The sequence below is a fragment of the Brachyhypopomus gauderio genome, chromosome 16 (genome assembly GCF_052324685.1).
Source record: "Brachyhypopomus gauderio isolate BG-103 chromosome 16, BGAUD_0.2, whole genome shotgun sequence".
NCBI classification, from domain to species: domain Eukaryota; kingdom Metazoa; phylum Chordata; class Actinopteri; order Gymnotiformes; family Hypopomidae; genus Brachyhypopomus; species Brachyhypopomus gauderio.
The window spans coordinates 19,903,118-19,917,740 of NC_135226.1; the positions used below are offsets into that span (position 1 = coordinate 19,903,118).

General features: G+C 42.5%; 1 protein-coding gene across 1 annotated transcript in view; it reads right to left on the reverse strand.

The window, feature by feature from the left end:
* Positions 1 to 3,518: 3,518 nt before the first annotated feature.
* Positions 3,519 to 14,623, reverse strand: part of prkd2 (protein kinase D2) — a 30,031-nt gene continuing 18,926 nt past the window's right edge. Inside the window, exons 6-18 of the mRNA XM_076976957.1 lie at positions 14,346 to 14,417; positions 13,828 to 13,990; positions 13,588 to 13,699; positions 12,790 to 12,867; positions 11,894 to 12,197; positions 11,665 to 11,717; positions 11,461 to 11,533; positions 11,243 to 11,349; positions 10,817 to 10,978; positions 10,152 to 10,250; positions 6,598 to 6,865; positions 6,109 to 6,194; positions 3,519 to 5,099 (exon numbers count right to left, since the gene is read on the reverse strand). Of these exons, the coding sequence (XP_076833072.1) occupies positions 4,878 to 5,099; positions 6,109 to 6,194; positions 6,598 to 6,865; positions 10,152 to 10,250; positions 10,817 to 10,978; positions 11,243 to 11,349; positions 11,461 to 11,533; positions 11,665 to 11,717; positions 11,894 to 12,197; positions 12,790 to 12,867; positions 13,588 to 13,699; positions 13,828 to 13,990; positions 14,346 to 14,417 (1,799 nt within the window). The 3' untranslated portion in view covers positions 3,519 to 4,877. The remainder of the gene's footprint in view (positions 5,100 to 6,108; positions 6,195 to 6,597; positions 6,866 to 10,151; positions 10,251 to 10,816; positions 10,979 to 11,242; positions 11,350 to 11,460; positions 11,534 to 11,664; positions 11,718 to 11,893; positions 12,198 to 12,789; positions 12,868 to 13,587; positions 13,700 to 13,827; positions 13,991 to 14,345; positions 14,418 to 14,623) is intronic.

Here is a 14,623-nt window from a genome sequence, read left to right on the forward strand (position 1 = left end):
TAAGAATGTGACTGAACTGGAGGCTTTTGCCCATGAAGAATGGGCTAAGATACCCATAGGTCGCTGCAAGACACTTGTGTCAAGCTATGCTTCATGCTTGAAAGCTGTCATAACTGGAAAAGGATGTTGTACTAAGTACTAAAAAATAATGTCACTAGGGGGTTGAATAAAACTGATAATGATGTGAGCACAGTAAAGACATTTGTGGTTATTCCATCATAAATATTATGTTATGTTTGTCTAATTTATAAGTGCTTCTTTGATATAATTGTAAATAAGATGACTGAAATGATCAAAATCAATGTCAAACTGGCCAAAACACTTTATTTCAGTGGGGGTTGAATAAATTTGATCACAACTGTAGATAGGTCTGAATTCAAGATACCCTTGAACCAGACTACTACTAAACTACAGGAGTCAATGCCGTTACCTAGTATTCAAATGAGTACAGACATAGAAATAAACAAACATAGATTGTAAGTACAAGTGCTCAGGCCCGTTGACAGTCTTGCTGGGACAAGAAAGTTTCATGTGCCCCCCCGCTTACGTCAGCTTACTGGTTTATACTTGACGCGCCGCGCTTCAGCGCAATGAACAAAGTCGTGTTTGCAGGGTTCATACACCTTCATAAGGTGGAATTAAAGCACTTGTACGTCACTTTAAAGGTCCATTTCAATATTTCCCAGCACGTTAAACTTAATTAAGTTAAATATTTATACATATACTCGAAATAATTCACTTTTTAAATTACATTAAATGGTTGTTTATTTTCAAAACGCCCAATCTTAACGTCTTCACGTTCTCTCATGTTTCGTCCTGGAATTACAAGAGGCTCGTATTTGTTAACGTAATACAAAAAAACTGTTCAGTCAGACAGCTATTTGTTGTGAAACGAAGTAGTTACAATTTCAAGCATTTTCAAGTACTTTAGCTTAAATTCCAGCACTTTTCAAACCTGGAACACAATGCAACATTAAAATTCGTCAGGTAAATGTTTTTCCTTTCTTTTTTGTGCTCCAGATTTCTGTTTTCTTTAACTATCCACCACTGTATTTCCCGCTGTTGGGCGGGTACCAGCCGGCTACAGTCGGTGCTGGATCAAACCATTTTTCAGTGGGAGGCGGGGGTGTATGCACTTAATGGAAACTATGCAGATAGGTAAAAATATATATATATTTTAGCCATTGAGCTTATTTTGAGTACAGAATTTTATATTAATGAAAGGTTTCAAGATTATTTAAAATTATAGACTTTAAATAAAAAATAAATTGCTGGGCTCTTTGATGGGCCCCCCTGGCCCTGGGGCCCGGGACAACAGACCCGGTTGTCCCCCCCCCTGTCGACGGAGCTGCAAGTGCTATCTGCAGTGTTAGTGGTCATTTACACTCACATTGAAAAATGATATTCAAAAACAGTATGATTTCTGTCATCAATCTCTAGTTGTGACAGGAGTTGCCACATATAAATATGAGAACTCCAAGCTAATAGTTGTTCTGGCGTTAGTCTAGATCAGGGGTGGCCAACCCGCGGCTCGCGAGCCGCATGCAGCTCTTTGCCTGGTTTCATGCGGCTCCCCAGCCGGTCAGCGGGCTCACCTGCACAAACGGGGCGACACACTGCTACATTTTCGTGGTGCGCGGTTAGCTTACAAGCCTAGCGAGCCGCTAATACTTTTAAAACCGGCGTAGTGGAAAACACGCATTTGACTGTCTTCACAGCTAATAATTTACACTCGCCACCCCCCCCCTCCTCAACAGATTACACTCGCCCATGTACGATGTGGCTCTTTGCCGTAACACAGTAAGAAAAGTGGCTCTTGGTCTATGACGGGTTGGCCACCCCTGGTCTAGATGTTGGGTTTCGATCTACAGTTCCCACCTCCTCTGTATCCTCTCACACTGGTTCTTGCGCATTGCAAAATCACACATTCTGACACCTGTGCGTGAACTGTGCCTAGCATGACTGATGTTTCAACATCTGCTCAGTCTGACCAGAACTCAGGGTGGCAAGAAACAATGACAAGTGAGCGAAGGTGACCTCAATCACATGCAGTGTGTTCATATTGAAAATGACACATCTCACCCATTTTACCCACATTACAAACCAATCACCCTTATCTTCATTGCCACCCACACGTACAAACAAGCGCTAGACTTAGGGTTAGGGATTACTAACCCTAGTGATCGGTATAAGCCAAACACACACACACACACACACATTTTTTTAAGCCAGAGATGGGAAGAACTGTACACAGTTCAGCTCAGCTCTGCTTTATGGAAGGTCGGCCTTCCCTGGAAAAATGTGATGTTTGGCAGACTTCTGCAACCTGGAGAAAGGGTAGAAGTTCATCTTCCAACAACACAACTGTAGACATGCTGTCAAAGCCAGACAGCAGTGATCGAAAAGCAGGAACCTCTGTGTTTTAGTGGCCAAAGACAGATTAGCACAGTTGGTCACCTCTACTGTCAACCTCCAGTACTGGTTGCCAAGCTGCAGTTCGATTTTATTTTTTGCTGTTCTAATTATTTTTTCACTAAATTTATTACACTATGTGATTTTAATATTGATTTTGATATGGCTCAGGACACCGAGAAAACATCTGAATGCATCATTAGCCCACACAAGCACTTCCAACGAGGCATGGCGTTGATCCACGAAGGGCAGTAACATCCCATGGGGAGAAGACAGGCAATGGCGTGAATAGCACATCGAAATAAATTACGTGCGGTGTTTCAGAAGTATGGAGATGATATATGGCTGCCTTACTCTGAGATGAAATGACATCTCATTTGAAAGACAGGCAAAATGACTCGGTGTGAAGATGTCAGTGGAGTTAAATGTATGCTTATCGAGCAACCTCCTTTAACACAGGCAGGACGGGCTGCCCTTGTCATAACAAAGACAAAGTACTTGATGCGTCCACTTGAATGTACTTAGTGAGGACCGTTACACTGAGAAGGCATTGGGGAAGAGAGATGTTAATCGACTCCATTTTCTCATAGTCATGGACAAAACATGAGATCCCTGTTGAAGACTGAAATATGCAGTGCATTCATGACCGTGTGTAAAGTACGGGAGTGTTCAGCGTGTGAGCTGAATAGAGAGCCACTACGGTTCAGAAAAGGAGCAGCAAAATAACCTGGAGGATTGTGGGACAGCGTTGTGTTTTCCTGATTTACACATATGTAAACAGAAGGCCATGCATCAGCCTAATGTTAATCTTCATGACCCTTCTGTCACATGGAAACAAGAAAAAACATAAAAGGTCAGGAGAGTCTGGTTCCATTAACACCCAAGAGACAGAAACATTACTATTCCTTATGGCATCAAACGTTGTGCTTGCAGGAGTTGACTCCATAACTAAGGTGTTGAAATGCATTAACATTTCATAAATGGTGCCAATTTCGATACAACAAAAGTCTATTTTTCTTGCATAATGTTGATTTCTTACGAGAGGTTGTATCGCTGTAAAATTATGGAAGCATTTGGTGAGAACAAAAACACATGATAAACACAAGTGGCGTGCAGACTGAACATTTTATTTGGTCCATCTGTTTTGTTCATCATATTAATCCAAAACAATAGTGTTCAAATCATTCTGGAGAGCATTGTATATAATTTCTAATGAAATGTTTTAGAAAACTAAGAAAAGGCATGATTACAGCCTTTAGTTCAATGACTGTATCACTTGAATTCTACTTGTGAGGGACAGAAGAGTGAGACAGTTTGGTGACAGATTTGTGACAGGAAGTTTGTTCAAGGGCAAATAATAATTATTCTTACACATCAACTCCTATTTGCGGTGTGTCATATAAAGCTGAACCTACGTGCAATTAAAAAACATCCGTCACAAACAATTTGCTTTGGAGAAAATAAAGGCTTCTGATATTAATGCTCAAAGAGGGAAAAGCAAGTGAAAAAATGCAAAGTTGCATTTAAGCTCATGAAATGGAAATAACATGGAAATGCAATATCTTGTCAGTCAAAACCACAAAGTGCAGAAAATAGTTTCTAGATCACTATATTTATTATGTATACTGGATACTAATAACAGAGCTACATTCCCTTAAAGGTTGTGCATTTTTACAAAACAGTCTTTCATAGCAACAATCTTTAAGTAAAACTGACACACTATGCTGAGGCAGTTAAAAGTCCAGAGACAGTTAGAAGTATCATCACGCCCCCTGATCAAAGCCCAGACAACAGAAGGAGAGTTCGACTAGTCAGTGGTCCAAACTTCATTGAAAAGATCGTTCACTCACTGCCAACAGAAGCTGATGACAAAAGCAGCGTCTGGTTTAGATTAACTACTATACTGTTGCCCACAGATAGTGACTGTTTGTATTGTACTGAACCTCCACGCTGTCCTCCAGTTTGCAATGTCAGGGTCAGTTCATTGTCCATTTGGAAGATGTTGCATCAGTAAAAAAAGTGATTCAGTGAAGACCGCTAAACCAGCAGCACTGTGTTCCACATCACAATATGAGAACACATAGGCTCTCCGAACTGAATCAGTAATGAATAAATGATTCATTTTTAAATGAGCAATCGTTGCACTGTACAGATTTGTAATTGCCTTTCATTTCTCTTTTTCTCCTGTGGTTCAAACAAAGAAAGATTAGGCATGAAAGAATATCTCCTTTCACTGTATGTACTACGTAACGTTATGCCTCTACCGTCTGGGCCCAGGACGTTGATGGGATGTCGTGAAGGACGGAGGAGATCCTTCACATCTCTACCCGACAGGCACAGCGGTATCTGCGGTGAGTGTGTGAGTCACACTGCAGAGACCAACGATCCTGTGGTCACTGTGTCCTAATGAAGGGTGCAGAGGGGGCCCAATCGCTTAATCCCGTCCCCAGAAGCTGCGGACGTCCTCAGAGGATGCTGACCCGCTCGGTGAGGCCCTGCATGTCCGTGTCATCATCCCCCTCCTGCTCGTCGTCCGAGGCGGGTGGCGCAGGTACCAGGTGTGCTGGGTACGGCAGCGTGTGGTCCGCGGCGAACATACGCCAGCGGGCGTCGTCACTCTCGTGGGTTATGTAGCGCTCCCCGAGCTTCGACTCCAGCTCACGCAGGTCCAGCCACGTCTGATAGTCCTGTGGGGGAACACGTTCATACATGTGTGTGTGCGAAACGTCCACAAGGGTGTAGTAATAAGGGAGCGTGAGAACCGCGCGTTAAACGACGGCCAACCCAAAACCGCCCGCTAAATGATGCCAGACCAAGATTCTCCTGTTATATAATAGGAGAACTAGAACCGTCTGGTAAATGATAGCACAATCCAGCATGCTTGACAGCGTCTTTCCAGATTAGACAGAATTATGTTTATTTCATGATTACAGTGGTATTTGGGCCCTTTGTCTGAGAAAGACCTCGCTAGAGCTGAAGGTAGGTGAGTCCAGACAGACAACCCTCCCATGGCAGACAACCCTCTCAACACAGAGCAGCAGTGATGATTCCTCCTCCCAGACTAATCACTCCTTCACTAGCCATAATTAAACATACTAGAGGCTACAAGGTCAAAAGGTCATACGAGGAAGTGATTTTAACAATAGAAATAGTTTAAATCCCTGTTCACATAATGTAATTGGAAGACAATCCTTTGCTCATTAAAATTCATCATTAAAAACACGAATATTAATATAATATTAATATTAATTCCTGGAGTTTCATAGGTCAAAGTGTTGCTTGTCTTTTAAATTATTATTATTACTTATTGCAAATAAGGTAATTTACAATGTGCTGCACCTGCACATATAGAATATTCATCTTCCTGATCTTTTGAAGAACTACAGTCCTGACTACTTCTCATGCCTGGGGCAACCCTGCACCTATATGAGACATTTTTATTATTTACCTACTAAATACTGCATCAGCTCTATATGTGTTTAATAAGGCAAAATGAAAAACTGCACCTGGCCCATATGTTTGCATCTTATATTTTATGTTTCTTCATTTTTAGTAATTTGTCCTTTCATAACCATTATTTATTATGGTCACATAAATTGCAATCTTTCTCGTTTTGATTTAGGATGTAATCCAAGCGTGTTGCAAAAGGAAACATGATCTACATTAGAGTCCAAATATCATTATCTTTAGTGTTACCTGTAAGTATCCATGACTGAGACTTTTGTCCACACTGTAGCGTTTTCTCATCTTCACCTGCAGCAGGTTATTGATGAGGTCGGTAGCTAGAGAGGAAAGGAGAGATGTTCAGTTTGTTTTGATGAGGGGGAAAATGTTTAGTGCCTCAGACAGCACATCGATCCCTGTGGAACTGTGAAAAGATTCAGCTGTTTTTCATAGCGCAAATTTCACCCAGTAATCATGGAATTATTTGCAGTAATTTCAAAAGCAAGTACTTGTTCTGAAATCCACTTAAGTTCAAGGAAAACATGTCCGCTAGTCATGATTTAAAAGAGCGGTCACTGTCTGATTTCTTAGGTCATTTTAAGGGTGTGCAGTAACACGTTTGCAGTATTTTGAAGCAAGCACAGACCATTGTGGGGAAAAAAGAACAATAAAAGCACTTGTGTGCTCTGTGTTCAGCTTAAAGAAATTATCAGTTTATTAATAACACGTGACCCTCCGTACCTTCTGGGGATATTTGTTTCCATGGATTGGCTGGGTACATGAATGCAGCATTGTGGATCTGATCATTGATGTCTTCATCTTCGTTAAAGGGGAAGGTTCCACTAAGGCTGACGTACATGATGACGCCGACTGACCACATGTCGAGGGAGCGGTTGTAGCCCTGGTTCAGCAGAACCTCGGGGGCCAGATACGCAGGAGTGCCCACCACGGAGCGTCGGAAGGATTTCTCCCCAATGATCCTCGCAAAGCCAAAATCACACAGCTTCACCTGCAAGGAGTTTCAGAGAAGGAGAGGAAGAAAGAATAAGAAAGAACACTCACACGACTCGGTCCAAACACGAAATGTGATCTAAACCCCAAGTTGTGACGGCTAAATCGTAAAAGGACTACGCAGATTGTCCTGTCACACATAGTAGTGCTAGAAAGTCTTCAACTATGGGATGTAAACTGAAGCAGTCTGATGTCTCGCAGTCTGATGTCTCGCAGTCTGATGTCTCGCAGTCTGATGTCTCGCAGTCTGATAGCTCGCAGTCTGATATCTCCTTCACTAGTCAGTTGCCTGAGAGGACGTGGAGGGAGGGGGACATTACAGTTCGCCATTCAAAGCACGGAGGTGAGAAAGTGTTTAACAGTCCATTATTCCTGGATCTGCCCGACTGGAGAAGCGTAGAGAGGCCAGAGCGAGGGTGGCCTCATCCCTGAGGTGATAAATATTTCCTCCAGTGGTGTGAGGAATAACGTTCAGAGATGGACGGCAGACCCTGCACCATGCCGTCAGATCCATCACCTCCACTGGCTAGGCTGATTCATCACTCTCGGTGATCAGACCATCAGATAGTGGTTTTATTATGGGAGGCAAGCCAGTCATGAGTGAAAGTGATTTACTGTCTTGGACGTAGCACACCACCTTGGAGATCTCCGCTCATAAACCATATACTGGAGGTGTAGTTAGGAATCCTGGGAGACCAACGTCTGCTTGTCATGGTTCAACATCTACTGGCAGAGGGCAGAATGGAGTGATTGTATTGAACACCGAATCGATGAATAGTATTCACACATGGCTATTCATAGGTGTGATAGAGAAGGTCAATGGCAGTACAGACAGTCGGCTTGTTCTGTGGTCCTGTTTGATCGATACGTGAAGTGGTGGCCGTTTAAAGTGTCTGGTCTTCTGGCTGTGGGTCATGACTAGCGTTTCAAAACGCTTCATCAGAACCGTTCTGCAGTAATTAAGACGCACTGTGCTTTTTTTGATGATTGTCTCTAAATAGTTGGGAATTAGGGTCAGTAAGAATATGTCTACGTTCTGCTGCATATACTTCAAGAATCCATCTGCACATGACTGGAGTCTATCATTTCTCTTGGACCCTTTAATGGTTCTGCGTGGGTCTTTCCTGTGGTCTTTGTCATCTTCAGCACTGCCTGAGACCAGTGTAATGGTAGCACAGACGACATCTTAGCAAATCAATGGCTTTTTGTTGGGGTGTTTTAGTTCCCCCATGGTGCTTTTACTGGGTTGTGTCAGTTTGCCTATAGCTTTAGTGATTCTTGGCTTGCACTATCTCAACAATTACTCGGTCGCAGCAATAAATACAGTGTGCAGGGGCAATGTCTCGTTTGCTTTGAGTGTCACACACAAGATACAGATATTTCCTACTTTTTTTTTTTATTAGCACTGTGTTGCATGTGAATTAGTGCACCAATTATCTTACCATAACATATCAAACAAAGATTAATTGGTGGTGGTCACAAATGAATTCTGTGATTCAGTGTATGATAGATATCTTCACTGTTCAAGTCAAAAGCGAACCTGTTGCCTATTTATACTCTGGATGAGAGGAATTAGCAGTAGAGGCGGGATAATGTGATGTTTTGACACCAGGCAGATAATGTGTATAATTTATCCTTGCGATCAGACATGTAGCTATACTTAACCTGCTTAGAACTTACTGCTGATGAAAAGTTGTTTTGCTGAGTCTTAGATGAATGAGCACATGGCAGGCCAACCCAGCACACTACACTACACTGCTAGTACTAGTGAGTAATATCTAGTGAGTAATATCTAGATATTAGATATATTAAACCATTGATGTTTTCAGCCAGTAACCAGACTGTTTGAAGGAAATGGGTGGTGTATATACTGTGGAGTTGGGCTGTTTCTGCTGTGTTTACCTGTGGGAAGAGTGTGTAAAACGTGTGTGTTTCTGCTGTGTTTACCTGTGGGAAGAGTGTGTAAAACGTGTGTGTTTCTGCTGTGTTTACCTGTGGGAAGAGTGTGTAAAACGTGTGTGTGTTTCTGCTGTGTTTACCTGTGGGAAGAGTGTGTAAAACGTGTGTGTGTTTCTGCTGTGTTTACCTGTGGGAAGAGTGTGTAAAACGTGTGTGTGTGTGTGTGTGTGTGTACCTGTGGGAAGAGTGTGTAAAACGTGTGTGTGTGTGTGTGTGTGTGTGTGTACCTGTGGGAAGAGTGTGTAAAACGTGTGTGTGTGTGTGTGTGTACCTGTGGGAAGAGTGTGTAAAACGTGTGTGTGTGTGTGTGTGTGTGTGTACCTGTGGGAAGAGTGTGTAAAACGTGTGTGTGTGTGTGTGTGTGTGTGTGTGAGTGTGTAAAACGTGTGTGTGTGTGTGTGTGTGTGTGTGTACCTGTGGGAAGAGTGTGTAAAACGTGTGTGTGTGTGTGTGTGTGTGTGTGTGTGTGCCTGTGGGAAGAGTGTGTAAAACGTGTGTGTGTGTGTGTGTGTGTGTGTACCTGTGGGAAGAGTGTGTAAAACGTGTGTGTGTGTGTGTGTGTGTGTGTGTGTGTACCTGTGGGAAGAGTGTGTAAAACGTGTGTGTGTGTGTGTACCTGTGGGAAGAGTGTGTAAAACGTGTGTGTGTGTGTGTGTACCTGTGGGAAGAGTGTGTAAAACGTGTGTGTGTGTGTGTGCCTGTGGGAAGAGTGTGTAAAACGTGTGTGTGTGTGTGTGTGTGTGTGTGTGTGTGTGTGTGTACCTGTGGGAAGAGTGTGTAAAACGTGTGTGTGTGTGTGTACCTGTGGGAAGAGTGTGTAAAACGTGTGTGTGTGTGTGTGTGTGTGTGTGTGTGTGTGTGTGTGTGTGTGTGTGTGTGTGTGTGTGTGTACCTGTGGGAAGAGTGTGAAAACGTGTGTGTGTGTGTGTGTGTGTGTGTGTGTACCTGTGTACCTGTGGGAAGAGTGTGTAAAACGTGTGTGTGTGTGTGTGTGTACCTGTGGGAAGAGTGTGTAAAACGTGTGTGTGTGTGTGTACCTGTGGGAAGAGTGTGTAAAACGTGTGTGTGTGTGTGTGTGTGTGTGTGTGTGTGTGTGTGTGTGTGTGTGTGTACCTGTGGGAAGAGTGTGTAAAACGTGTGTGTGTGTGTGTGTGTGTGCCTGTGGGAAGAGTGTGTAAAACGTGTGTGTGTGTGTGTGTGTGTGTGTGTGTGTGTGTGTGTGTGTGTACCTGTGGGAAGAGTGTGTAAAACGTGTGTGTGTGTGTACCTGTGGGAAGAGTGTGTAAAACGTGTGTGTGTGTGTGTGTGTGTGTGTGTGTGTGTACCTGTGGGAAGGGTTCTGCTGAAGCTAGGAGCACATTCTCAGGTTTCAGGTCACAGTGCACAATATTTTTGAAGTGAAGGTGCCTTAAGGCAGCCAAGATCTGCAGAAGATAAACAGAGACCAAGGAGAGAGAGATAGAGAGAGAAGGATTGAGAGAGAGGAAGAGAGAGAGAGAGACATGTGGTCAAAGGAGTCAAGTCTGACACCTGTGCTGTGCACGCAAGACAGATGTAATCTCAAATTCAGACCCATAACACTTAAAAAAAAAAAACAACTTGTCAGTTGACAACAACCATTAAAACTACGTAGTTCTTAAGACGCACGTCGTGTCTTTCCACATGTTGTATAAACATAGACTCACAGATACATGTAAACACAGATTCTAACACTGAAATGTCATCAAGTCCAACCCTAATTACAAAAAAGATCAGAGTATTATACAAAGTATAACACACAACTGGCTATAAACACTACGACGATACAGCTCAACTAATTATGTGAATGCTTAGCACTGTGACAACTTTTGGGACTCACTTCACACACACACACACACACACACACACACACACACACACACACACACACACACACACACACACACACACACACACACACACACACACACACACACACACACACACACACACACACACACACACCTCTGACCTGTGTGATGAGGAACTTGGTGAGCCTCTCAGGTAATCGTCCTTTCTCGCTGGACAGGATCATCTCCAGCATGTCTCCGTGAAGCTTCTCCATCACCACAAACACCTTCTCCGGGGTTTCAAACATGCACTCCAGGTTCACGATGCCCAGGTGACGCAGACTCTTTAAAGCAAAGACGGTGAGAGAAAGATATAAATGCTGTTTTCATGAAAAATACCCTATTACAAGTTCTCCCTATTACATTTTGTGTATTTTTGTTTGCTTTCTTGCACATTACATTGTTTGGGTTTGCCACCTGTTTGCAATTATTGAACTGTAAAGTGCTTTCACTGTTGGTAAAAGATCCTTCACACCATTATATGCACGTGGGGCTTTTATCTCTGGTCAACATATGAGGAAGACTGTCATATGCCCCCTGCTGGTTACCTGGAGTATGGCCACCTCATTCCTCAACTGGCTTTCTTGTTTGGTGGGAAATCGTAACTTGTCAATCACCTTCACTGCCACATCCCGCCCACTCTTCCGGTGCTTACCTGATTGGAAGGCAAAGATGTTATAAGGGGTACAGCTGATTCTTTTGATCGGACGGTAATCACAATATTATATCAAGTTGCAACCACAACATTATACCAAGATGGACTTACCACCATACACTACTCCAAATTGACCAGAACCCAGAACTTCATCTGCAAATATCTGATAAACCATGCCTATATCCTATAAGAAATATTATCACATCATTATATTAATACTTCCATCTTGTTTCTTTATCATTCTTAAATCATAGTGTGGTGTATATTAAAATAACAACTATTAATCTTTATTAAGTAAACATGTAAAGAACTCACCACATTCTCCTGGATCTGACTGTTAGACACAGAAATACTGACTGATGCCTGTCCTATGAAAAACAAATTCAAAACATTCACTTCCACTCAAGGATCAAAGGATCAAACTTTGCCCTTTTTTGACCACAGTTTAGATTATTCCTGAGCAAATTCCAAGCAAATTTCTACAACCCTAAATTGGGCAATTAGGTCATCATTAAAAATGTTTTCATTAAACTGTTTGACTCACTGTGAGGGGTACTGCCTTCGGCTGGTGGGTTGTCCTGGAAAATGACTGGCATGAGGGCCTGGCGAATGGCACTCTCCCATGACTTCGCCACCTCTCTTCCCACTCCGCTATTGGGCGCAATGCTGCTTGGTGAGGCGGAGCCTGGCATGTTCGCTGACTGGGACGGGGTGTGGTGAGGGTCCTCGCCCACAAAGTAGCGAATTGTCCCTGTGATGATCTCAAAGCAGTGAGGGTTGGCACCACTGGGCACCAAGGTGAAGTCTCCCGCAGGCCGTACTTCTAGAATCTCAGACAGAGGCATTTCCTTGGGAAGACAAGAGATGTGGTTTGTTCATTAGTCTTTGTGTCATCTTTTATATTTTATTGCATTCTTAAAGTAGCCACAAAACAAGACAAAGTTGCATTTCTTGCTTCAAATCAATTATATGTTTGTGTATATATCTTATATTTATACACATCTACGTATCTGCCTAGCAAAGAAATGGGAAATATACTTTGAACATTGTGCAAATGTCCTGTGCTACTTGAATAAACACTCCAACTCTGTTCACTGGTTTATTTCACTTCTGTGAATGCTGCATAAACATGCGTTCTCCACCACTACACAGTGTTTCCTCCAACATCCTGTCAAAGTAGGCACCGAAAATACTGCTCATTAGCATACAAATACATTCACATTAGCAATGTGACCTTTTTTCACAGTGGAGAAAATAACAGATTATAAAGAACGATTCTAATGTACACCTGTAATGTAATGAAAAAGATTATAATGTACACCTTCACAAATGTCTTTCAAAGAGAACTGTTACACATGAAACACAAATCTCCTCTGAGGTACTATGGTTACAATATGTGGAAGCTGTGTGGTGTTAGCTGCTAGTGTTTGTGGTCTTTACCTTATAGTACTTGTTTGTGGTGTCATTCTGGAACAGAATAATACACTTGCAATCCAGACGCCAGTAGTGTCGCTTCCTCTGTTGGGGGTGAGAGGTCAGGGATCATAGGTCAAACAGGGAGTCAATGTACGTTTTAGTGAGGAGAACGGTGGGAGGCGTCAGAGAGGGCGAGGAGAAAGACAGAGGACAGAACTGAATGGATGAAAAAGCAAGAAGTTCAGGACGAAAACAGGTTCTACATAAAATCACAATTGTAAAGGTTTTTTTTTTTTCATTTTTGTTGCATTAAGCATTTAGGAAAACAACTCAAGAAATCGATATAATGAAAGCTCGGTCATAACTAAAAATCATGCAGATGCTTTCACATTAAACATTAAGTCCAATGATGAACAGACAGATTAAATGAGTGGAAGCTAATAATAAGAAAATTATTATATATAAGCAATTAGAGATTTAAAGTGGAGCACTGAACTCTGTCAACAACTACATATATTCCATCAAAGCAATGGCAATATAATTTATACTTGTGATGTTTTTAATCATGACATTTTTATTAATAATAATGTGGTTAATTTTAGTAACATATTCATAAAGGTTTATCCTTTTAATGAAATACGTCAGTTGAGAAAATATACCATGATCTCACTATCACGTATTAACTGGTCCCTACCATCTTTAATTTATTATTGGCACCTATAGTACTTTAGGGTGAGATGGACGTTTAGATGTCATTAGACTGGCTGGTTGTTCTTTTGAAGGAGGTGTTTGTGTGTATGTGGGTGTGAGTGTGTGCTATACCAGCGTGTCCTTGTTGCTGTAGTGTACCATCCAGCCCTCTTTAATGGCCGTGCTGGAGCGTCGTGTGGTGTGTCGCACTGACTGCACCACTCTCATCAGGGGAATATTAGCACTGAGGACACATTACAATGCACAGTCAGGCCGTGGGGCACGTGCACCAGAGCGTGTGATCACGTGTGTGTGTGTGTGTGTGTGTGTGTGTGTGAGAGTGAGATCTGTGTGTGTGTGTTTGTGGCTGACCTCTGGTCTCCACCAGCTCCATCCTGGTTGTTATCAGGGGTGAAGGACCCAGGTATGCTGCACACTTCATCCAAATCATCCATCAGAGAAGACTTGTCTGTGTCAGAATACTCACTACTGTAGTCCATCGGCACCTCCAGGTCTGGGCTCGGACTCAACATATCTGCCAGAAAGGGGGGGGAGAGAGAAAGAGAGAGGGGGGAGAGACAGAGAAGATGAGAGAGGGAGAGGGAGAGAAAGGGAGATAGAGAGGGGGAGATACAGAGACAGAGAAGATGAGAGAGGGAGAGGGAGAGAAAAGATGAGAGAAAGGGAGAGGGAGATAGAGAGGGGGAGAGACAGAAACAGAAAAGGAGAGAGAAAGAGGGAGAGAATGGGAGAGGGAGGGAGAGAGGGAGAGAGGGAGATAGCAAAGATTAAAAAACCCACACTGGGATTCTGAACGATGCCACCATGATGCTCTAGTGTATAAACATGGCCAGTATATCCAGGATAGATACAACATGAAGTGTAAGTACCTCCAATAGTCTCTCCCAGACAGTCATTGGGCACTTTGTATGCGCATCGCTTGTGACAGTTGAACTTGCAGTCTGAGAGAAAACCGTTGGTTATTCTGACAGAAACAACTCAATAATAAACACTGCCATTCAGACAACCAATAATCACATTTATATCAATTTCAGTATTATTTTTATGTTGTTTACACCACATGTAAAAACGTTGCTTACTTGAAATACAATGTTGATTGTTATATTAATATCATTAGCAAACGCAATGTAAATAAAGTACCAGCAGG